The sequence below is a fragment of the Microcebus murinus genome, chromosome 9 (genome assembly GCF_040939455.1).
Source record: "Microcebus murinus isolate Inina chromosome 9, M.murinus_Inina_mat1.0, whole genome shotgun sequence".
NCBI lineage: Eukaryota > Metazoa > Chordata > Mammalia > Primates > Cheirogaleidae > Microcebus > Microcebus murinus.
The window spans coordinates 55,063,364-55,090,131 of NC_134112.1; the positions used below are offsets into that span (position 1 = coordinate 55,063,364).

Sequence of the window (26,768 nt, forward strand, 5' to 3'; positions counted from 1 at the left end):
CACACTCCTCCTCTAAGTTGGACATCCTGTGTTCCAGTTTTCCTTCTGTTATTTTCTTAAAATGCTGATGACAGGTAGGGTGCAGCTTCAAACCTCAAAACTGGACAAACAAACCATTGTGGTGCAAGGATGTTTTATAACCTGTTAGGATAACCTCTGTTTTGGCCAGCCGGTAATCTTATAGCCTATATATATATATACACATATATATTCCATCTATCTATCTATCTATCTATCTATCTATCTATCTATCTATCTATCTATCTATCTATCTATCTATCTATCTATCTATCTATCTATCTATCTATATTTACTTACTTACTTAGTTGCTTGCCTGATGTACCCAGACTCCGAAATGATCAAGACAAAGAAAGGAAAAGAGTGGTCTTTCTAATCAGTTGTTTATAGTTTTAAATACATTCTAATGGAAACTTAAAAGCCATGTAAGCAGTTATTCTTATTAATTTTCTTTTTCTTTCACACAGATTTACGAGAAATATCAAGATTTGTATACTGTGGAACCGAATAATGCACGTCAGCTGGTGGAAATTGCAGCCAGGGATATTGAGAAACTTCTGAGCAACAGATCTAAAGCCCTAGTTGTGAGTTTAAATCAGATCTGCTCATTTTATTATTTTCTATTATCTATTATTCGTTTTTCATGATTTATTTGGAGGGTTTTATTGGTATGTTGTCTTTATCTTAGTAACTGTGTTCATCTAATATCTTCATAAAAGGTGAGATATCATGGTTTCATTGTGAACCCCAAATAATCAGTTAAGTTATTTCTAATTATTAGTTTATTTCATATCGCTATTATCTTTTCATAATATATATTTAATTGATATATATTAATTCATATGTACATCATGATACTTAAGAAAATGAACATGTTTAAATATATCATATAACATAAAACTCACAAATATTATCAGTACCTTTACAGCATGGCACCGTCCTGTCCCATCATCCTGCCTCTCTGCCAAAGGTGGCCATTATGTTACATATTAAATTAATTATTTCTTTTTTGTTTTTTCAAAATAGTTGTAACCTCACAGAAATGCTATGCTAAATAAGATGGTTTTTTTTTGTTTTCAGCTTTACTAAATTCACATCATACTGTAGGTAGTCTTCATCTGCTTGCTTTTCGCCATCAACATGATGTTAGTATGATTTATCTGTATATTTGCACTTAGGTTTAATTAATTTTATTCCCAGTTAAATACTACTTAATGAGGATATATCTCAATTTATTCATTTATTCTGTGTTGGCAAATTATTATTTGGATTGTTTCCAGATGGAATAGTGCTGAATGAATAGTGCTGCTGAATTGTCTTGAACAAGTGTCCTGGTACACACGTGCAAGAATGTCTGTAGGGTGAATATAGGATAAGAGAATTGCTAGATTGTAGGTTATTCACAAAATCAGTTTTACAAAAGTATGACAATTGTTTTTCCATAATAATTGTATGAATTTAGATCTCTGCTAACCATATATGAGTCCCCATAGGTCCAAATTCTGGCAAACATGTGGGAATGTCAGACTTCTTAATTATAGGAGATGAAATGGGCATAAAGTGGCACCTCTGTGTATTACTAATGAGGAAGACATCTTGCAGTATATTCACATACCATTCTTGTTTCCTCTTCAGTGAATTTTTTTGCACATTTTAGTTTTTCATTTTAGTTTTTCATTTTAGATTATGTATTCTTGATGGTAATTCAGTTAGTTATATATGACGCATATATCTTTTTCCAGTTTGTGCCTTGTCCATTGTCTGTGTCCTGGTTTTGATGAGATAAGGTCTTAATTTTAATGTAGTGAAAGTCAACTTTTCTTTTAATTATTAGTATTTTGGGGTGTTTTGTTTAAGAAATAACTTCCCTACCCTGAGGTTACATACATAATTTTTAAATATATTTTATTCTACAAGGTTCTAAGTTTTGTCTTTCACGTTTATGTACTTAGTCCACTTGCGAGTGATATTAGCATATACTTTTCAGTTAGTATATGCAATTCAATTAATTATTTTGCAAATGGTTTTCCCAGGGTATTTCTTAAACAGTTTGCCTTCTTCCAGTGAGCTCTGATTGTTTGGTAGTCCGAGTCCCTCACTAAGTTCTTCAGAAAGATCTTGAGTATTCTCTAACATTCACCGTTCATCTAAATCATCCAGGAAAATCTGTACTGGGATTTTGATTGGCATTATATTGACTTAGACCAAATTGAGAAGAATTGATATCTTTATTATATTTTGTCTATTTATAAACAGGATCTTCCATTTAGCAATTTTTTATGTCATTCAATAAGCTTTTAAGATTTTTTCATAAGTTCTTACACATCTTTTGTTGGATATAATCCTGGAGTGTCAGTTTAGTTCTTTTTATTCTGTAGATCTCAACACTATTATGGGTGTTTGTCCCAAGACAATTCTAAATTTCATGTTTATTTAACACAGTTCATATAGCTGGACCCTCAGGCATTTTCTTTGGTTTCTTAGTCACTTATAAATCTTTATATTTTTCTTAAAGTATCCTAGGTCTTGTTGTAATGTATCAGGAATTTCCGTTCAAATATTTGGTATGCCATATTGCTAGAAGTTGAACATTTAAATTTTAAAAAATTAATAATTGAGTAATCCATAGTAAAATAAACTCTCATTAATGGAAAATTCAAAGCATTATTATCTTCAAGTTTCGGATGTGAATACCATTTTTAAACATTACGAGATGTAAATGTTTGCAATAAAAACTTATAAAAAGTAAGGTACTTTCTATTAAAGTGATTAATATTCTGGTAACATCTGAAAATGATTTTATTAATTTTGATTTTATCAGCTTACATTTTTCCTCTGGATGTAGGAAGCAGGTAATCTGGAGATCAAAGTTTCTGTAAAAAGGCTGCAGAATGAAATAGTGTGTATCTTACCTTAATTGGATTAAAATAGGAAGCTATTGAGACTTCTTTCTTATTTATCATTTGATATTGAAGCTTGAAACACCTGGTGCATTATTTGAGTCCTGTGGGGGATCGGTGAAGCTCTTAACTGCATCATGGCAGAATACAGAAGACACAATAGTTAATTAAATGAAGAATTAGTTAGATTTTATTTCAGCAAATAAGACTCATGTTTGTTTTCAAACTAAATTCTTTGCTTCTTTGATTCAAGAAAAATAGAAAACACATTATTTATAATAGAAATATTTTGAGGCTAATTGAAAAACAGGTGCTACATTATATTGCAAGTGAATGCACGATGGCATTATTAATTTACTTCTATTTTTGTTATAGGCTTATACTCAGAAAGACATCTGGATTAAAAAAGCTTTAATTTATCTGGGTGGGATACTAATGCAATTTTATAGGTAAATATAATGGAAAAAATTATGAATATACAAATCTAAGGTAGATGATAAAATTTAATACCAGTTAGACTTCATTGAGTGCTTACTATGTAGCATCATCTAATTATTTCTCACAATAATACTGTGGTCTAGACAGCATTATTAGTCTCATTTTTCAATGAGAAAGCTGGGACTTTGAGGGTTTCTGAAACTTGCCCACGGAAATGTTTCTAATAAGTAATGTATGCCAGTGCTTCTCAAACTTTAATATGTGTATGGATAACCCATGGCTCTTGTTAAAAAATGCAAATTTTTATTCAGTAGCTCAGGCTAGAGATACTACGTTTTAATAAGCTTCCAGGTGATGTTCATGCTCCTGGAACAAAGATCATACTTTGAGCAGCAAGAATGTAAGAGGATTCAAATTCAGGTGTGTCTGACTTTAAGATCTTCATTCTTCTTGCACAAACATAATCCTTTGGCTTGAAGAAGTGTATAATCATAACAAGTAAGAAATGGTGGCTAGGTAGTATCAGTATCCTGTAAACTATTCATCCAAACTGATTTAAGAACTGTGTGTTCCAGTTAATAAAACATTCTGTAAGGCTGTTAATTTTTTAGTGAATCCTATATTGATTAATCACTTCCAAAAGGATGATTCAATGAAACAAAGTATATTATATTGAAACAATTTTCATTTTTATTTGAATTTGAAAAATTTTGAAACCTTTATTATTCATCAGGATCAAGGTTATCAACATAAGATATCTTTGAAATTACAGATGTAAAAACTGTGAAAGAAAAGCACATTGAACTGGTTGTTTTCTTATATATGTTTACTAAAGAAATTATCAGGTTATCTTTGATAATTTGATCCTTTGGTAAAAAAGGAAGTGTACAACTGGAGTTTTTTAATGGAATTATTGCTTTTTAGTATCTGCAATAATTATAAGTGTTATTGTGCATATACATACACACAGATTTTATGTATTTTAACTTTAATTTTTAATCCTATCTTTAATAGCCTGTTGATTAAAAACTTAAATGTAACTTATTTTATCGCTTTATGTTTAGCTTGTGTTTGTTTATGTTTGACTGTAAACTACTTCTTCCAACATTTCTTTTCTTGGTGTCAGCATTTATTTTGACTTTTTATTTTTACAAATTTTGTGCTATGGTCTTTTGATTTCATCCATCAACCAGCCTTAGGAAAATCTCAGAAATCAATACAAAAAAATTTTAGTTTCTGTCTCCTTGATAGCAAAACAGACTTTTACACTTTATTAGTTGTGGTTTGCTTTTCTTTGGTTGGGGAGTGGCTATATAAAATCATGTTTTGATTCTGATGATTTGTATGCATTAGGTCTTTACAGAAATTCTATGAAGTAGACACAATAAATATTTATTCATTCTTATTTTCTAAAGGGGAAAACTGAGAGGACCAAGGTTCTTGTCCATAACTGTATAGACAGCATGAGGTAGTAGCAGAATTCAATTTTAGCATTTCTGTATACAAATCCAGTTTCCCCCCTCTAAATCTACACTGATAATTTGAACCATTTTATTTCCGAGACATAAGTGCTAAATGACTATTTTTCTGACGTTTGCTGTATCTATGTCTCAGAAACTGGCTCCATATGATCATTATCCTGCTAATGTCATCAGATTATTCTTAATCTCAAATCAAGCAATGTTTAGAAGCAAAAAAGAAACCATCATTTACTATTGTTGTTCACATTCATTTCAGCCTGAAATGAATGTTCACATTCATTTCAGGCTGAAATTTCTGCAAGTGCTAATGATCAATTTATGGGAGAAAGCTTTTCAACAACAACAAAAAAATCCAGCCTCCAGTGGTGCCTCCTAAGAGAAGTAGGTAAATGAAATTGGTCTTATTGTTCAGCAACCAGCCCGGCCAAGGGGATCTTCTCCGTAAAGGAAGGTCTCTAGGCATTTTGCTCAAAGAAAATAGAATCAAGGTTATAATAAACAAATATTTCTAGTGATGCTTTTCCAATTATGGCATATTTAGTTTCCCTCTGGTTGTCCTGGTAACTTTAATTAAAGCTGCTCCAATCTATTATGAAGCTTTAAATACTGTAATATGGTCCAATTCTTAATTCAGCCTTGATATTGAGCTTATGATTAGATAATGAAAATGGGAAAATGACAAATGTTTTCAACTGATTACTAAAGTAGTTGCCCCCCACTCAAGATTAGATTATTATTATTTCACTAAATAGTTTATTTCTGTTTAACTCTTAGACCTGTAGTTCTCCATCATTTATATTTGTCAGCATTGCCAATAAAATTTGCTAAAAATGCAGATTTCTGGTCTTTATCTCTAGAGATTTTAACTCAAAATATAGAATGAAAATCAAGAAAAATTAGGTGCAAAGAAGTGCGAAAAGGAATCTGAGGAAGAATTGTGAAATCCTGTAGAGATTCAAAGTAGAATTAAAAATTTATCGTATTTGGCTATTAGGAATCGTTTACTTACTTTTGTGAGAATGGATTCGGTAAAATGCATTGGAACAGAGTAAAGACTAGTAGTGTTACAGAGTGACTGGAAAGTGAGAAATTGGCAAGAAATTTGTGTAGATTTTCATGAAGTTTGGTAGGAGAAATGTGGAGTATACTAAAGACTTTTTCTTTTGTTTTTGAGAATCGAGGGCATATAAACATGTTCATAGCTAAAAAGAAGAAATCTATGAAATTTGAAAATAAGGAAAAAAAGTCTGAATGTTGAAGAAATGATTCCAGAAAAAGCAGAGAGTAGATGAGAGTCATGCAGTTTACCTGTTGCTTTCACATTTGACAGAAAGGATATTATTAAATATAAATAAAGATAACTGATTTTTAGGTAGGGAAAATTTCAAAGTCACACTGGATAACTACTTTTCTCTTGGTAGGTAGAAGGTGATTTTATATACACAGATTGAAGGGGGCAATGGTGCAGATTTAGGGGAACCAAGTAAGAAAAAGTGACAGGAGTCTATTAGGGGTAAGTAAAATGACTGACAAAATCTATGGCCTTCCTAACACTGAGAAAAAGCAGAAGATAAAAAATACCCTCATGTTCTGAAAGTGAGGTTCTAAGGTACGTATGAATTTCAAAGAGCTCTCTGAAAATTCTGTGTACGTGGGTGTGTATATCTTGAGCATTAGTCCACAGTCTATCTGAAGGGTATAAATTTATCCAGGTTAAAGACAACAAGAGAAAAATTCCTTGGGGAAAATAGTGTAAAATATTGTGCTATTTTCTTTCTCCCAGGCGAAGAGTGTGCTTACTGTTCTCTTTAATCTTAGTGTAAATGTCTCTGAGAGGATTACTCAGAGAGCTGATATGTTTCCCTTTGGGTCTGAGTGGTAAAGGGACTAGGTAATCCACTATTTGTTTTGCAAAGTTGAGATTACTTTTATTTATTTGGATTTGATACATGCTTGTGGATGGTAAAATTGAAGCACTAAAGCTAGAGAGATGCCTGCCTGGTGGCAGGGCAGTGAGAGGTGGCGTCACTGGGCATAAGCTTACACACAACGCAGGGCAGCAGTGCACCTTATGGGATGGAGCTGGTCTGGGACTGGATCCAGCAGTGGGTCCTATCAGGGCAAAACCAGTTCAGCAGAAAGAGGGTAGAATTACACTGTTAGATGGGAGTTGAGGGCTGGGATGTAAATGACAGCCAGAGGTGTGGCATTACAGCTGGATGTCCTCAATATCTCTAAATAACCCTGGAAAGTACCCCAGCAGAGGAGCAAGTCCGTGTTGAACATTCATCAGTCCCAGAGAGAACCAACACATGATATAGTGAAGAGAAGGCTTTCCCCTGCCAGCTTTCTCACAGTGCCATTGCTGAAATGACCCCGTGTGAGCTGGGACGTGGGGTGAGGATGGGATTGAGAGGAGAAGCTCAGAAAGTGAACAGGAAAGTCTGCCACACACCCCCACCCCGCCGGGGTTTCTGTCTGAAAGTAGTGCCAACATGCTAGTGGGATTTTATATGAATTTCAAACTAAGCTTAGATTTTTGATTTTTAATCCAGATTAGATATTTTAATTGACTGAGATTGTTTTTAGGAATAAAATGCTTACATACAATGGTAAATGGAAAATTATGGAACCTGTAAGGTATAATGTTGTGTTCAAATGTGATTAAGAGACAATTTAAATGGATTGTGACTTAATTTTCTCTCGTGTCAATAAGAAACCTGTTGGCAGGTAGCTCCCATTCTGTTACTAATGTGTCCATCTCACTGGGCAACCTTTGACTGCAATGGGGGGGTGGATAAGAAATGTAGTATATAGCCAGGCCATTGCTTCTCTGTACAAAATTGGGGTACTCTAAATTAAAATGTATATCTGACCAGTTGGTGTCTATGTTAAGACTTTTTCACCATATGAGTTTTAGAGAAAAGAGTCTAGAGATGATTCATTTTAAAGAAGCAGAGGAGAGAAAAGAAAACATTGCTTTCCGTGAGCTTTTTTAAAGTACAGAGTCCACCCTTTGAAATAAAAATTATTATACATTCATAATCAAATCAGCTTTCTAAAACAAGGCTTGGGACAGTACAAACAGTAGTAGAATGAAATGACTGTTGAATCCATTCAGGATTGAGGACTGGCAGAGTATATTTTGTAAACATCAAGGGTATTTAAGAATAGTCAGTAATAGTTGAAGTATTTGAAACCATGAGCCCTGTTAGGTAGGGTCTGATAATGGTCAAGAATCAAGAGTTTGAGAGAGTAGACATTTCTACATACAGTTAAACTGTATGTTTATGGGAACAGTAGAAAAACAAGTTGTAAAGGACAGAAATTTAAGAAATTAAGTGTTCTGGGTAATAACAAGGTAGAGGCATGAGTGAATAAGCCAGTTACTTAAGCGGAGAAGAGTGAAAGTTATTTACATTTTAATACTAGGGAGCAAATTTAAAAATTGGCATTTACTGAAAGTCTGCTATGGTGTAGAAATTTTGCTAGGCTCTTTCCACATGTTTCTAACACAATTTCTATTCTTCAAAGTACACATAATTATCTTCATTGTACAGATGAGAAAATGAAAGCTCAGAGTTGTTCAATAATTTGCCTTAGTCTTACACAGCTAACAAAAAATTCAAACTTGGTTGTGTATACACTAAGTTCTCGCTTAATGTCAATAGGTTCTTGGAAATTATGACTTTAAGCCAATTGCCATGTAATGGAAGCAGTTTTACCATAGGCTAATAGATACAAACAAGACTGAAGTGCCTATGGCACATTTCTGCTCACAAAAACACCAAACTTTTAAATAAAGACAAAAACATGTCTAATATTAAATACTGAAATAAATGTGAGGTATATATTTAAGAATGATTAATATAAGCAAGTAAGGTAATTACCCGCTTATTTCAGTTCAGGATTGAGCATGGCCGGAGCCCAGCCCTGCAACTCAGGGTGCAAGGCAGCAGCCTGCCTGCGTGGGATGATTCTATCCTATCACAGGGTTCACTCAAACACATCTCCACACTCACTCAGCATGGGACAGTTTGGACACCACAGTTAACCTTAGGTGCATATCTTTGGGATGTGGGAGGCACTGGAATACCCAGAGAAAACCCAGGAAGACCTGGAAAGAATTCACCACCCCTATTATAGAAAGTGGCCGCTGCCTGGGGAAATAGATTTTTTTTTTCCATATCAAAATTATAATGAAATAACATTGCATAAAACAATGTTATTTGAGGACCTGCTGTATCTGCAAAAATATTTAGCACTTGTTCCCTTATGCACCCTCTTATTTGTTTAAAGTCTTGCAACATTAACTTATTTAATCTTTCCGGTGTATCAGTTGAACTAAGAGAATAGATGATTTTACCACATCTTACACAGAGTGAGAGATTTGGGCTTGAATTCTTATGTTTAGGCTAACTTTTAGCTGTATGCACCATATTTTTCATGCCCATGATATCTCAGTATTCCTAGCCAAAATTTACCTTTCATTTGTCCAGTCAACTCAAAGCAGTCTGTCCAGGTTGATCCATAGTTATTATTTACATAACTGAGAAAGCCATACCAGTAGTGCTTCAGTGAAGTCCTGTAGTACCATTATATTTAAGCCCTTTGAAGTTGGCATCCTCTTCCATTTTGTTTGTGCTATAGCATTTAACACTCACCTAGAATGTAGTTTAGTTTACCTACCAAATAAAATACAGGCTTAAGCTGCAGAATAGAATGTCTTTCCACTTAATGGTTGTCCAGTAGAATGCCTCTTGATTTTGAAATCCACTCTTCATAGACTAGACTGAGCTCTTAATAAGCTGTTTTTGTTTCTTGTTTTATTTATTTATTTTTTTGCTGATGCTTATAAGGCAACTATTTACATTTTCATCCTCCAAACTCAATATTTTTAACAGTACAATATATGAGCAGAAATACAGTTAGTAGAACATCAGAATCATGTGGAGATGCTTTGAACTGTAGGCCAGGTGCATACCCAGGAGATGTGCATGTTTTCTGCTGGCAATGAGAGGCCAGCTAGGCCCTCCCAACACCTGTCTGGTAACAGTCCTATGCATTGTTGGTCATGAAGTGATGTTTGTGGCACTTTAATACACAGTTTGTGGCACTTTATACACAGTTTGTGGCACTTTAATACACAGGTACATTTATCAATGCACCTTGGATTTGATATGTGTATATTTTACTGTTTTATTTAGGTTTTAAAAAGTTGATTGGGGATTTGGATTGACATAAATACATTGTATTTTTTCCATGTAAAATAAATAATATTCAATCAGAATTTTTCACTCAGAGCGTCAGATTTTTCTGAAGTGGATTACTGGCTTAAGTGGGAGATACCTGTACTTCTCAATATCATTTGTTAATGTGTTAAATGGAAAGCTCCAGATACACCACCACATTTCCTCTCTTAGGTTACACACTTTAGCAGCATCTTTATAGATTTTTAAATCTAAAGTAATTACAATGATAGGAATTTGAGGCCAAACAGAGGAGATGGGAAAACACTAAGTGCTGTGTTTAGGACCTCTTAAATTACACTAAGGAAACAGATCCATATACCTGTAACTGTGCTGTGACTCTCTACCACACTCAGCATTTTAATTTTTATGACACTTTGTTTTTATTAATATATTATTTAAAGGTTAGCAGTGAAGTGTTTGTAAACAATACTTTCTCTTGTAAATTGCTCAGGGCTAGAGAGTGTACCTTCCTTCCCTCATTCCATGAAGTAGTGTCAGCACTAAATGGCTTTTTGAACAAGGGTACTTTTTAAAAAAGGGTAGTTGTCAAGTATACCTTTAAGATAGAAAGCACCATTAATGTTATGGTGCACCTAATTCCTTAATGGAAGGCTCTGACAAAGAAAGGCTTGGGGCAACAATGATAGTCTCTTTCTCCTAAAAAAAAAAAAAAATCTATTTTGGAAATGTGATTCTTACAGTCTTGAGTTGGCTTCAGTATCAGAAAGTAATAATATTTAAATTATCAACAGCACTGTTACTGTTTTGACAATTCGACAAAGATCATGTACATTCTCATAAAACAAACACAGCATTTGCAAAAATTAGGGGAAAAGGGAGTGTTGGGTTTCTTGATTAATTTGGAGAAAATGAAAAATTAGGTAAAGTGACTTGCAAAACTTAGGCAGGAGCTACATAATTTGTAGGGCCTAGTACAAAATATAAACACGAGGCCCTTGTTAGATAGTTATTAAGAGTTTCAAAATGGTAGCAGCATGTGTGGAGTCCTTCTGTGTAGGGTAGTGACTGTACAGGTCTCTAATCCATGAAACTGGCTGGTCCTGCACACAGGTGATTAGTGGTAGAGCTGGACCTGAAACTTAGGATTTCAGGTGGTATGCTCTTTCTAACATGATAGTCATTGAACTTTACCTGGTGCCTTGAGAGTCTATGAATCTATGGTGATTATTGAAATATAATCCCAAATGAGGCCATTCCCCCCAAAAATCCCTATGTCATTTAACTTTTCTCTTTACAAACTTGCTGACTTGCCTCGAGAGAAGTGCTGTGATCTGAATGTGCTAGTTAATAGTGTTTTGGGTAGAAATAAATATAGAGAAACAGTACTAATCCAAGGCTACCCTCTTTGATTCACATAATGGAATCTTTAAATAGAACTTCATGGCATCCCATAACTGCAAAGACAACCTGATCAAGTAGTGTCTGCTAACATTAAACACTGTTTAGACATTTATAGAGTTGAACTTCAAATGGTGTTCTGATTCCTAAATGTTAACTTTATTTTTTTAATTTGTTGATGTTTAGTTTTCCCTTTTGTTCATTAACCCCTTATTATCTTCCCACAGAATTACATATACTCTACACGTTCCTCTTAATTCATTTGTTAACTTTTACTGAATAACATAAAAAGCAGAAGCCCTTTGTGAGATGCCCAGTGCTATTCTGGCTTCTTTGTTTACACAGGAGTTCTGTTGAACCTATTCTCCATAATTTTTCAAAGCTTGTAAAATCACAAACTGCATTTGCAAAGATGTCTGTGCTTTCCCTAAAATTCCATGACGCAATTTACTATTAGAATGATGGAATGCTTTGTTAATTTAATTAAGGTATCATAGAATCATAAATCTTGACAGAAGTTTGGATATTCAGTTTTCTGGCCTTTCCACCTCAGTACAGTGAATGTCTAAACAACCAAGGTCAGGGAGTTGGCTGTTCTTTTCTTAAATATTTTTAGTAAGTAAACTTCTACAATTTATTAATAAAACCTCAATGCCAGGAGTACTGGCTCATGCCTGTAATCCCAGCACTTTGGGAAGCTGAAGTAGGAGGGGACTTGAGGCCAGGAGTTTGGGACCAGCCTGAGCACATAGCAAGACCCCATCTCTAAAAACAATAAAATAAATTAGCCATATGGTAGCACATGTCTATAGTCTCAGCTACCTGGGAGGCTGAGCCGGGAGGAAAACTTGATCCTAAGAGTTTGAGATTGCAGTGAGTTATGATGACACCAGTGTACCTTAATCCTGGGGGACAGAGCAAGACCTTGCCACAAAAACAAACCAATGAATGAAAAAACCCATTGTTGTTGTGTAGCTAGGTTTATAAAAAATTATTTCTAACATCCGTGTCTTTGTCTGATTAAAATGTGTTTTATTTTCTGGCCCCTGTATGCATTAACCTTTGATGGGCATTCTCCTTAGAAGTCTGTCTCGTTTTGTGTTTGTGTGTGGAGGGGAATGTTGGGGTCTAGATGAGCTATCGTCAACTCATGATAGCTTAGTGTTCTTGGTGAATAATGATGCCTTTCAGTTGCTGAGCCATTGCTATTGCCAGACATTGTGGTAAGTGCTTTACACACATTATCAAATTTAATCTTCAGAGCAACCTTATGAGGTAGATAGATATGTTATTGTGTCTGAAGATCAGACACAATCTTCTTATAGTCTGTGTAATCTTCTGTTACATAATGGAGCCGAAGTCATCCAACTCTTAAGGGTCAGGTAGAGGAGGTTTTAAACCCATATATCCCTGACTTCTGTCTGTGCTTTTCAGCAGTGTGCTGTAGCTCTATACCTTTTAATGCACCTTGATTTTTAAAGCTTTCGTATATAGACATTTTCTATTCCTTTTCCATTTTTTACTGTCTATTGGAAATTATCAAATACTTCTCTACTTTTCTTAAAACATAGAGGCCAGAAATGAAGGTTGTACTTTTATAAGGGTATACTATAATAAAACAATGTATAATTACAAGCTAATAATTTTCATTTGCATACAATCCAGTTACAGTAAAAACTATTTTATTCTTTCTGGGTTGTATTTTAGATGATACTAAATGTGTTAAGTGATTTTGATATATTTTATACTTATGTTAATAAATATGCAAGTATATCCTTGTTGTAAATAATTTAAACAGTGCAAAAATGTAGTATAGGATGAAAAAGATTCTTTAAGGGTCCACTATCCAGAGAAAAACTACCTTTTAAAGTTCATTCACTATTCTTTAGGACAATTGTGTGTGTGACTTACTAATATTTTGTGGAGATTTTTATGTGACTGGATATTCATAAAATCTATTCACTAGCTTTATAGTAGTATTCTATTATATAAATATCTTATTATTTATTTAGGTAGTCTCCTATTCCTAGACATTTAGTTTGTTTATTTTCGATGTAGATAATACTGATATTGTAGACAGCACATCTTTACATACATATGGGAAAATTTTTGATGATTAGAATTATGTAAGTGAAATGGCTGTGTCAACAGCATATGGAGTGTTATTTATATTTTTATTTTAAGAGAATAGAAATCATTAATCCTTCCATTAATTCCTTCTCTCCTTTTTCTTTATTTTTATATAATAGTACCTCTGATAAAGGAGTGACCATGTTATATTTGGCTCAGTATAATAAGTTAAATATGGTTGTATAAGTAGGACTTAATTTTAAATGATAGATATATTTTAAATTATTATAATAATGTCAAAAACTCATACTTTTCTCTGCAGATTAGTGCCTTTGTTGTTGGCCACATAATCAGTTCAAAATTAACAGGCTGTTTGGGGCAAACATCTGTCTTCCAGATTTATTTAAAAAAAAAAAAAAACTCAGCCTCAGAGTTGCATTACTGATTACAGATACCAGCTCATATGCTCTATCTTGCATGTATTATCCCAGCTGCAGGCAGCATGCCAACATGCCGCCCTGGGATGAGTGCTTCTATTGTTGCCAGTCCTTGTATTCCAGGGCAACTGACACCATTAGGACCCAGTTAAGAGCAAAAATCAGTTGTGTCTTGACAGCCGAGGCATTAGTTACAAAAGACTGTCTACTCCTTCTCTGGTTAATTTATTCATTTAGTACCAGGACTCATTACTCCCCAATTACAGCTACTCCAATAAATGTTGGTCTATTGTGAACCAATCACCCCTGACTGTTTATACTGTCTTTTCTGAGAAATTTGAGGTCTGCTGACTTAAAGGTCTAATAATAAATAATAATGACTCATTTTCTACAAGTGGGTTTAGAGAGAATTTATTGCCCTATATATTACCGCCTGCACCATTTTTTCACCCAGCACAACATCATAATGTGGATTCTTAAACAGGAAAAGAATTAAGTAAATCATCCAGTATGATATTTATGTGCTTAGAACATTTCCTTAAAATGTGAATGTTCAAATAGCCTTTGCTTTCAGTTCATATCAAGTTTGACTCTTGCAGAAATGTTTATATTCATTAAATAACTTAGCACACACAAACTCCCCCCTCTAAAGTGCACATTTTAAACTTAAAATATCAAAATAGATTAACACAATGTATAATTTCTGATGATTTTATTAGTAACTATATTTTGACTCACTTTGTCCATTGAAATGAAATTAGTGCTCACAATTTCTCAGTAAAAAGTGATGTTTTTAGTTTAAATATTAAAATGCTTAAAAATATCAAATATCTAATTTGAGACGCCAAAATAAAAGGATAACAGTAATAACAATTTAGTAAATGCTTACAATATACTAGACACAATGCTAAAGACTTTATTTGCATTTACTTATTTATCCTTACAACACATTTCCACACTTGGTATTAATAGTGTCTCCATTTTATAGAGATATTTTGCCCAGGGATTTGTGCCCAGATCTATTTAATTTCCAAGTTTTTCGTAGCATTTTTTCTCATTCTGCCTTACACTTATCATCTGTCAGCTACTCTGCTGAGTGTTTTACACATATTCCATTTAATTCTTCTGCTCTTTCTGTTCCCCTTCACCTCCTCTTTCTGTTCTTCCTCCTTCCCCTCTTCTTCATTTTCCTTTTCCTCCTCTTGCTCTTATTACATAATGTGATAAGAGTGTATTATCTGAAGTCATGTAGTTGTAGATTGGTATTTTTGTTTTAAAATAAGTATTACTGTGTTTTATTTTACATCAGATGTGCTGTACAAAAGAAGTAGTAATGATAGCTTATTTTAATTACAATTTATGTAAAGGAAGAGAAGGACTGAGGGAAGAAAGATGGAATGCTGAGAACGAAAGAGAGGGGATCTGGCCTTTTTGTTCTTTAGACTTGCATTAAGTATTTACATAAAATGTGTGGTGAATTTTGTGAGAGAGATTATAAAATACCCAAGTTTTTATTAAGTTCAGTGAAATTACTTAGGCTAATATGTGAAAACCAACAATTTTATAGTATTTATAAGCTACACACTGCTGGGGTTTTTATACCCATAAGTGAATATATTTTGGGAATGTTTTAGGAAAACTGTGGTCTAGATATTACAGCTGAAGTATAAAGATCAAAACTAATAAGAATAGTTTTGATTTCTGAACTTGAGCTTAGGTACTATGCAGATATTCATTGTTATTTTATCCAATGATACCAGAAACATAGATATGGGTATATTATGCTGCTCAGTTAGTTGGTATTTCAAGAAGTGAATTTTACTACCTTCTAAAGTGTTAGTTGTAGACAAAGATGAAATGCAAGTAAATCATTTGCAGTTCTAAGCACGAGGTATGCTAAATTAACTGACTCTTAATTACCAATAATGAAAATGCAGGGCACATATATCATTAAAAGACAAGACTTCTAACTCCATTAAAGGGAAAAGGAGAGAGGCATCATGTGAGTGGGAAAGGCTAACTGTGGAGGTTATCTAGCGGAGTACAAAGAACTTGGGAAAGCCGTCTTAGGATTTTCCTTCTTTTTAAAATGTATAGATATTTAATGTATTCACTGTCATTCTTTTCCCCAAATAATTGTTTACTGGAGCTTTATAATTTTCCAAATGATGCCATCTTTTGGGAATTGCTCTTTCTTTAATTTCAGTGATGCCAAATGTCTGCTAGTCATCTGGCCAGAAAAATCATCAGGGCTGCTTAATGTTGCTGCGCTTCCATGATCAAATTTCTCTTCTAAATGGTCTTCTCTAGTCCTTAGCTGACATTTCACACCAATTGCCCCATCACTGTTGGAAGCTAAATCAGCATATTAAGAAGCAGCAAGTGGCACCTAATGCCTGCCCTGAGAAAAGTTACTACGTTTTAGTTACCACAAAGATTCTCAACTGCTCTCCCTTAAGTATTTTAGACATGCTCACTGATTTGAAACAACATTTCTCAGCTGCATTGAAGGCACACTGAATAAATACTGGAAGGAGGACAGTTTAAAGGCTTAAAAGCAGTTCCTGTCAAGGCAGGCCATACTTTTCCTCTCAGCTGCACACTCACAGGGGAATTATCCCTATGATCTGCCTGTATTTTATTGCCACAGAAGTAGGCGTCCATTACAGAGGAAGCAGGCAGTGTACATTTTTGTTGTATTTGTGTGACAATAGTAATTTCCCACTTCTCCATTTAGTGACAGCATTTAAAAAGGAAAATAATGTATGCATTTTAAGAAGCGGCGAGCCCCCCAAAGATTCCTAGGTACCATTAGTAGCTTAAGTAAGTGCAGAATCACATGTATGCTACAGCTAATGTTTACAAATTGGATAATATTCAACTAGTGTTAACCAGTGTAAGATGGGTCTGCTTGATATGCCCCTGATGACATTTGTACACTCTTTTCTGATTCCCTTTGTGGTGAGAATGTATTACTGAATCAGCTATTTTGATTTATATATTAACTACTGACTCAATTTCTTTAGTTTTCTGTTCAAATAAAACATCATTCTATTATATTTGGCTCTCATTATCAGAGAGGGATAAAACTTACAGGCATGTAGGCATGTTCTTTTTTTTTTTTTTGAAGACAGAGTCTTGCTTTGTTGCCTGTTGCTGGGGCTAGAGTGCTGTGGCATTAACCTAGCTCACAGCAACCTCAAACTCCTGGGCTCAAGCAATCCTCCTGCCTCAGCCTCCTGGGTAACTGGGACTACAGTCACATACTACCACACCTGACTAATTTTTTCTAGTTTTAATAGAGATGGGGTCTAAATCTTATTCAGGCTGGCCTCAAACTCCTGAGCTCTATCAATCCTCCTGCCTTGGCCTCCCAGAGTGCTAGGATTACAGGTGTGAGCCACCATGCCTGGCCTAGGCATGTCTTTTAAGGAACTGGATTGTTCTCTGAGAACTTGGGAGTCGTATATAAAGGAGAATTGGAGTTAGAATCAGCAAGGGTAAGAGTATTTGATATTAATTTTTTTTCAGTGATAATCAAGGAGGAAATAGTTTAATATTTTTAAAGGCAATTTATAATGAAAGGAAATAATTGAGTTATGAAGGACATACACCCAAATATAAACAAGCATTAATCAGTGAGATACTTTAATTGAGGAACAACTCTGCCCTGTCAGTGATAACAGCAGTGACTTGAATATTGTTGAAACAGTTAATTTAAATTTTTTAATTAAGTAGTTACATAAAATCATTAAAACTACTTTATTATTTGTCCTTTAATAATTCTTACTGATTCTATCTAAAATTTATAAATATAGATTTTAAAACATAAGCAAATTTATTTGTCAAGTACAATATATATTAGATTTTTGAGTTTTTGAGAGTTTCTTTGTCATTGAACTTTTTGGTTCCTGGAATTCCCATATTACAAAACAAATCTGGTGACATTGATCTAAGGAATTAAATAAAATTTCTACCCAGTATTTGCAAAAATGTGACCAACAATTGACTAAACTTCTTAAGGAAAAAAAGAGAATCAAATTATATTTTGATTAGTTATGCTATATGTGGACATTGGTTGATTTATACTGTATGTGGAATTAGCTATGTGGTGAAATACAATAATGATTATCTCTTATTCAAGATTTAATTTTCTAGATTCTTAATTTCCTCATGTTGTTGATGTTATCACTGGATAATGATATTTTATTTTGAATTTAACAGCTGAATTTTTAAAATTAAACTCTGTTTCAGTATCATCTCAACTTTTTTTTTCTGCTGTATCTTTATCTTTCCCTTTATTTTATAACATATTAATTCTTTTATTATCGTTTTTTCAAGCAGCATGTGGTTTTAAACTTTTGATCCAATACAGTAATTTCTGTCTTTTAATAGGGGAATTCAATCTACTGACGTTTAGTTTAATGACAGAAAAACTTTATTTTATTTCTTTTCTTACACTGTTTATTGTTTTTACAAGGTTGTGTCTTATTTTTTTTCTATTTTTTTTCCTATTCTGATCAAATTGTTATTTTTCTTTTCATCATCCCCCATGGTAATTTGAACTTCTGCTGTGCCTTTTGAATTCTTTCATGGTTTCTTTCCTTCCCCTGCTCTTTCAGTGACCCTACTATTTAAACAAGGTATGAGTTACTTCACCAGTTGAGATGCACTGTATCTCTACGTTGATACTCCATCTCTGTACTTCTGCCCTCCTCCATCCAGTTGGCACAACTATACGAACTTTAAGAGATACATTATTTTATATTGGAATTTCCTTGATAGTGTGTTCCGTTTATGCGTTAAGAATACTTTTCTTCCCCGAGTAGCTGGAACTATAGGTGTGTGATACCACACCTGGTCAATTTGATTTTTTTCTTACTGCATTTATTTTGTTCGTGTTCATGAGTCTCTTTGTCTCCTTTATATGTTCTATTTCACTGAAGTATATTCTGATTATCCTACCTCATCTTCTATTCTCTACACTTATACTCTTTATCTGTCCCTCCTGGGGCTAGTCTCTGGTTACTGAAATGCACCTAATGCAGGATTCCTGCAGGAGAAAAGGCAAAGGATTGAGCCCATGTTTGAACAGAGATTGTAGTCAGCCCTCTTTAGACCTACTGTCTCCCTGCACATTCTGATATTCAAGAGTGAGGAAAACTCACCCTCACTTATGTAGGTCCCACTTATTGTTGTTTCCCCCCAGATTAGTTCTATTTTGCTTAGAAACTGATGTTAAACTTATGAAAAAGTTACAAGATCAGTAAAAAATACTATCATCATATTCGCCCGTATTTACCCAAAGTTAACAGTTTGTATGTGCTTCATTATTACCCTCTGCCATACACACACACGCGCGCGCACACATGTGTGTGTATATTTACACAAACTCACACACACTGTATCCTTTCTATGAGCCAGTTGAGAACAAATTGCCGAAATCATCTTTCTTGGCTTTTTGAGGTAAGAGTAAAATCTCACTGGGGACTGTATACAACTTGGGGCTAGGGTTGGGAGCAACATATTAGATGCTAACATTTCCTGGATCTTCTACTTTTCTATCCTCATGCTGGGTCTCCATAGTTTCCAAGTTCTAGTAAATGTTATACCCCTTTGGGGAAATAAGGCCTATAGGGTTCTTTGCCGTTGGATCTTGTTACAGGCTGAAATCGTGTCCCTCTTCCCTACCCCACCCCATTCATATCTTGGGGTCCTAACTACTAGTATCTCAGAATGTGACTACATTTGGAAATAGGGTCTTTAAGAAGGTAATTAAGTAAAACTGAGGCCCTTAGGGTAGACCTCATCCAACATGACTGATGTCCTTATGAGAAGAGGAGAATGTAATACAGACACACACACAGGGAAGGCCATGTAGAGACACAAGGCCAAACCAAGAAAAGAGCTCCTCAGGAGATAGTAATCCTGCTGACAACTTGACCCTGGATTTCTAGTTTCCAGAATTGTGGAAAAATATATTTTGATTGTTTAAGCCACCTGGTGTGTGATATTTTGTTATGGTAGCCCTCAGCAAACTACCGTGTTTCCCCAAAAATAAGACCTGCCCATAAAATAAGCCCTAGCAGGATTTCTAAACATTTGCACAATATAAGCCCTACTCTGAAAATATAGACCTAGTGATGGGCGTGGCTATGCAGCGTATCTGCAAAACCCATGCATTTCCTTGCGAAGCGGTTAAGAAGATGAGCAGCCCTTCTCATCTGCCCCATTGTGACAGTTACTATCTCAGAGGTGACTGGAAAGGTGCGGGCAGCCCCACCAACAAGGTCGGTTCCCCCTGTCAGGTCCCGACCAATGGTTCTAAAGGAAATAGAGTCACAAGAAATACAGGATGGAATTCGGGGTTTGGAGACTTATGATGATGATCCAGAAGAAGACGACTTAACTATATTTGAATAAATGTAGATCGTTGTACTGTACCTATAAAAATAACACATCCCCTGAAAATAAGTCCTAGGGTGTCTTCTTGAGGAAAAATAAATATAGGACCCTGTCTTATTTTCGGGGAAACACGGTAATACAGACCTCAGTAGAATCAGTGTGCAAGAATTTTAGTAAGTGAGTGATTCAGCAGAAGTAAATGATTGGTTGAGGAGAGAAGCAAGCAAGAAGACAGGAGCAGAGGGCAAGGGAGACATACATTTAGGATCCCCTGCTCCCAGAATCTCCTCCCACCGAGTGAAATTCTATTCATTAAATGTCAAAATGGTACATGTTCATTAATCTTCATTCCAACCATCTGAAAAACACTTAGAATGTAAACATTTTTTATTTTTTCTTAAGCAAAGCATAAACCTGTCTTGATTTTCAAATAGGTATTTGAAGTTTTGTCATTGTAAGTTAGACAAAATTCCATTTGTGTCATTGATGAGTAGGAAAATATTACTTATAGGCAAATATGGGAAAAATCCAAATCTGACAGTTTTTGTTACTTTCAATATCTGTGATAAAATTTCCTATCACATGATATAAGTTTCTATTCAAATATATTTGTGAACTATCTTTCCTTCTCCATTAATTATCTACTACTAAATATATTACATAAGAAGATAATATGCTTAAAATTTAGAGCAGGAGAGACAAAGCTAATTTCTCTCCCAGCCCCCCACATTGGACTGTGATGTGGGATGGTGAAACACAGGTTGCTGAAGCCATTGTTAGAAGAAGTTGTATTTGCTCTATATTATCACATTATCATTGGTATAATGATGGGTAAGTTTATTTCATGCATTTCTTGTACCATATTAAAATGTCATTACTGCTACTTGAGTAACCACTCCTTTTCTGTGTCAAGCAAGAAGGGCTGCTTTAAAATCACAAATTAAAATGGTAGATATTCATTTTTTACCCAAATATGAGCCAAGTAAATTAAGGTTCTAATATTTTTTTAATGGAAAAGGTGGCATGCAAAAGTTTGAGCAAAATTTCCTCTGGAGCTGTAAGATTGCTAATAGCATACCTCACTAATGTTATATTTTCATGCCATTCTACCCACATATTGTAGATATTTACTACATTTATTGGTATGCTGACTACAGAAACATAAGAATACTTTTTTTTTTTGTTTGCCAAAAACATCATTATACTAGTATTTGGAAGAATTGGATAAAAACAATATTTTCTGGCTTTCTCACATTCCTTAATGACCAGCACATACAGCTGACTGGAAGAATAAATGCATTTAGCATTTTGAACACAAGTATAATTCCTTTAGTCAGTGTCTGTAAAAAATTAATGAAGACAAATATAACTTTATTTTTTGGTTCAGTTTCCAACTGAGCTAAGATGGCAATTATAGCAAATATAGAAAAAATAAAATAAAATCGAGCAAACCAAATTATTTACCTGTCTGCCCTGGCAACCTTTGATCCTTTGAGACTGAGATATAAAATAAACTCAAACATTATTAAGATTGAAAAGGCAAATGGCTTACGCATTACTTATTCATGTAATTCTTTTAGAAAGGTATGTGTTCTTCCATAGAAACATGGGTTTAAATAAAAATAGACAAAAAAAGTATACTGCAGTAATTTACCTTAAAAATATATATACATGCAATTGGTAGACAACATTGGCACTGTATGATATAGTTTTTGTTATTTAGCACTTATTGTAAAGTAATATTTGTAAATTATAAAAATACATGTTCAATATAGGAAATATGAGAATGAAAAAATACTTTGTCCTGTTACCCAGAGGTAACCATGATTTATGTTTTTGGAGTATATATAGAGGGTAAGGGAAAACTTGCCCTTCATCCCCTGAAGGATTGCTGAAAATCAACTGACAAAAGGCTGATTAATTGGAGAAAAGGCATATAAAACTTATTAATGAGCTCATGTGCACAAGAATCATACAAAATATGAAAATTTAAAGAAAGTGCCAGATGGTTGATGTTTGTATACAATCTTGAGGTAACAGAAAGAATAGGGTTTGGAGCATGGCAAGACAGATTATGGGAGAGAGAGAAAAGCATGGGGCAAAGGTGGTCTAGTTGTATAGATGAAATCTCACAGGTACAGCTCTGAGAAAGAATAGATGGAAGCCTGTGGTTGAGCTAGTATTTCTTAGATCTACAGATAAGGGAAAGGGCCTTTATCTGAGGGTCTGGCTGTTTATTTCACTAATGGAGATTTTTCTCTTCAGATGCAAATCTCCACAAAAGGGCAGCTTTTCAGGGCTTATTGCTGTCTGCAGACCCTCTGAACAACCATCTCAAAATATGTCAAAGTAGTATATTTGGGGGTAAAATATTTTGTTTTCCTCTATTATCCTAATTGAAACTTTATTTTCATAAAGTTTTATATATTATACTAGGATTGATAGCTATGGAGACATTTGTGTTAGACTTTGTGAGATAAGAGATTGGCAAAGAGAAAAGAAAAAAACAGATTGGAACAAACAGCTCATATCTTCCTGAATCAGTCTCTTAGTCCTGAGAATAGGTTAGTTGAGTTAAACAGTTGTCTCTCTCCAGGATGTGGAGTTGCATATAGCCTCTCAAAGCTAGGACTCTGTATGTGATGCAGTTAAATCTTTATAAGAGGTGTTTCTATGGAAACAGAAAAAAAAGCTTAATACCTGGAGAAGTCTATAAATTAGTTTTTCTAGAATCTAAGCATCTTCAGTTGGAGTGGGCAGGCAGTGACAGTCTGATTTTTCCCAGGTTATAGGTTGAATTAGGTGTTCCAGTCAACCTTCTGAGTCACTGATATATCAGCAGGCATGAAGACTGTTTATGCCTAAATTGCTGTAGTGATTTCTCCCTAAGTTTATGTTAAATTGTCTAGCGTTAGTATGTAGGGCTTGAAGAGTTTTATTTTTGAAGAGCATAGTTTTAATTTCTAGTGATTTCAAGGCAAAATGGTGGGAGAAAAATTAGAAACATAAGACCAAAGAGGCGCAGCCAGATATTGGAGGTAACTAAACACTTTGGGTTTAGTCTAGATTGTAGGTAAATGATAAAATCTCAAAAAACAAGCAAGCAAATAAGAAAAACTCAATGAGCCAGTAACTAAGTTTCCTTCTGAAACATATTTTTCTTTTTGTCTCTACAGTCCTCCATTTCTACCAAGGATAAATCATACTAAGGCCAATACATTTACAGAATAAGTTTTAGTCTTATTTTACTTGGAGTGATTATTTGCATGAGGTACAGTAAGGATAGCAATTGGTCATATATGCTATTTTTAAGTTGATTTTGCTAGAAAAATGTAATAATCATTTTAGTTCTCTGTCACTTTAGTTCCATGTAATTCTTGCTCCTCTTGGAGTTAGATTAGCAGTCTTATGAATCTAGTATTTTTCACTGAGTTTTTGAAATTCTTACCCAGTCCAATTGTATTATCTCAAAGTTGTCAGAAACCCGCATTGAAGAGTACTCGTTTTAGTCTTTTACATGAACTTTTTGAAGATACAACACTGTTGGATTTGCAATTAACATTTAGGGGGTAAAAAACCCCATGGGGATAAAGGAATTTACCATACTGTGGTCAACAAGACTTGAAATGGTCATTATTGTAAAGATGGAACTGATAAGAAAGTTTAGGTTTGTTTTTTTGGCCTACACAATTTACCATTAGGAATCTCATTCAATTTTGGAACACATATTAATGACATAATTATACAATATAACTCAAAGAAGGCTAGACATCATTTCTTATTTGACAGTGCTTCCCATATAATTTAAGATATCAAATAAGCCTGTTTATTATCTTTCTTTGTATGCTTCAGGGTTCTGTGTAACATCCCAAAGTTAGTTTGAGGTAAAGAAAAACAAAAAACTTAATTTAGAATGTAATTTGATTTAGGGAAAGCTGCAAAATGTGTCAAAGTTTTAAAACATTTCATCAAAAATAGGATCAAGGTCACTGTGATATAATAGTCATTCATTTAGCCAAGGTGATAATTAAAAGATTTTGAAAAGCAGAAACCTTTACTCTTTGTTAGAGAAGAGATGCAGTTTTCCAATTAATTTACAGACCTAATAGGATGATAGGAAGCACAGAGAATCTGTTTCTCTCTTGCCTCTTGTTATTTTCTTCTTATAGTTTACTCAAAAAGTGAAGCGAAGTCTTTTAGTATTTCTTATTAATACTATATGAAAATCTTAAAAGAGAAAACCAAATTATAGCCTTGCATTAGTGTATTTTTTATATTAAGGCTCAATTAAAAACACTTATAAATTTAATTTTTGTCAGTATAATCATACAGGATTTTGGAATTCTCATTCTTCCTCAACTTTCTATATCATTTAGTTTTATCTATAACATTTTCCCCTTCATTTTAAACAACCTTTAAATAACCTCTATTAGAAAAACAAATTCTCAGCAAACACACATCTTCATGCCTTGCATAACTTTCCTCACAAAAAACATATCTTGCTTGTCTTGTACATTTTGCATATATAGTTATTTCCATGATTTTAGTAGTTTTAATTTTAATTTTAAATCTTATGATTATCTGTTACTTAACGTAACATGACTTTAAGCTTTTAAATTACTGAAAAGAATTTTGAAACCATGACACAGGTACCTTCCCTAATGTCTTCCCCAGTCATCCTGGTTCCTGAGTACCCACGTGGCACCGAGGACAGCTATGAAGGGCAGGGCCCTTCTGGGCCCTGGATCCACACACTAGATTATACAACCCAGCACAGAAGTGTGAAAATGGCAGCCAGTGGCCCAGGTGCTGTGGCTACACATATGTCCCCAGTCTTTACCATGGCCATCTGTCCAGACCCCAGATTCCAGAGGTCCAAGGACAAATATATAAACTCACAGTAGTAACATGTGGGAGAGACATCTGGACTTTGGGAGAACCCAGAGGCCAGCCCTTACAGCTTTAATTTACAAACAAATTAAGCAGTATCAAAAATATTACAGAAGAGTTTTGTGACCTTAAAACATGTATCAGAGATAGCATAAACCTGTCTGATCAGTAGACCCAGGCAAAAAAAGTCTGAATTATATTTAGTATTGATAGTTCAGAAAATATTCTCATTTTAATTCACCAACAATTTTAAAAGTAGCTTTATCAAAATTATCTCATTACATAGAAATATCACATATAGATAACATATATAGACATACAGACATACAGAAACAATGACAGAAGCAGATCTTATAGCTTTCATTAAAATTCTTCACTTGAGCATATTATGGGGCTACAAATGTTAAGGTTATATATATTGTCCTTGCCCCCCCCCCGCCCCCTCCTCGAGTCAGAGTTTCAAGCGTGACCATCCTCCAGATGGTGCACATCACATTCATTATGTATGTATATACCCTCTTCCCCCCTCCCACCTGCCCAACACCCGATAAATGTTACTCCTATGTGTCCACTTAGGTGTTGATCATTTAATACCAATTTGCTGGTGAGTACATGTGGTGCTTGCTTTTCCATTCTTGGGATACTTCACTTAATAGAATGGGTTCCAGCTCTATCCAGGAAAATACAAGAGGTGCCATATCACCATTTGTACCCCCATAATATGCTGAAATAAAAAAGAAAAAAAATTAGAAGCCTATTGGATAAATTTAACAAAGAGATTGAAATAAAAAGATTCTTAATTTGCTAGTTTCCAGGTAGTTTCTTCTTCCCTTCAGACAGTCAATCTTCTGATTTCCTGTTTCATTGCCCTAAGCAACTGTTTCCTAGACAATCCTAAATTTGAACTTATAAAGGCTTGATCCTTAGGTGAAACAAAGTTGAAAATTTATATCTCAAAGACACAGTACTTAGTTCTAAAGATCATTATTTGCCAAGACAACGGAGGACATTGGTAAGGGCCCAGTGAAGGCAAGATAGGCAGAAAAAGTACTTAAAGAAAAGTACTTAAACAAAAATAAAGTTTGTTATGTAAAGTTTTATGTCACTATTTTTCACATTGTAAAAGTTTCTAGTGGTTTAGGTACAGAGAGGGAGATCCCCTTACAAATGGAGATTTTCTTTATAGATGTGAATTTATTTTATGAAGATTGTTAAAGTAGCCAGCTAAATGCTAGAAGATTGTACTTTGGAGAACTAGTTAGTTAGATAGGTGGCCTTTTAAATTTGGTTTTTGTTTCTTAACTGGATTACAGAATTCATGGTGTAGATATCATTAATGAGTAGGTCTGAAACCACTTTTGATTCTTGGGGCTCCGTGAGGAAGACGTGGGACCCAGAACAGGATCAGTGGCACCTTGACTCTGTTCCTCATGGGGTCTCAGAGTTGCTACAGGTCTTTAAAAAATTCCTTTATATGATAACCGTAACTTTCATATTTCATCTCAGTAATTCACTGAC

The 26,768-nt window shown here is 34.3% G+C and overlaps 1 protein-coding gene across 7 annotated transcripts in view; it reads left to right on the forward strand.

Annotated features, from left to right (window-relative positions):
* CACNA2D1 (calcium voltage-gated channel auxiliary subunit alpha2delta 1) overlaps positions 1–26,768 on the forward strand; it is a 476,872-nt gene that overhangs the window by 108,210 nt on the left and 341,894 nt on the right. For all 7 annotated transcript variants that reach the window (XM_076006476.1, XM_020289801.2, XM_076006475.1 and 4 more), the window contains exon 3: positions 486–602. In XM_076006476.1, coding sequence (XP_075862591.1) covers positions 486–602 — 117 coding nt within the window. The remainder of the gene's footprint in view (positions 1–485; positions 603–26,768) is intronic.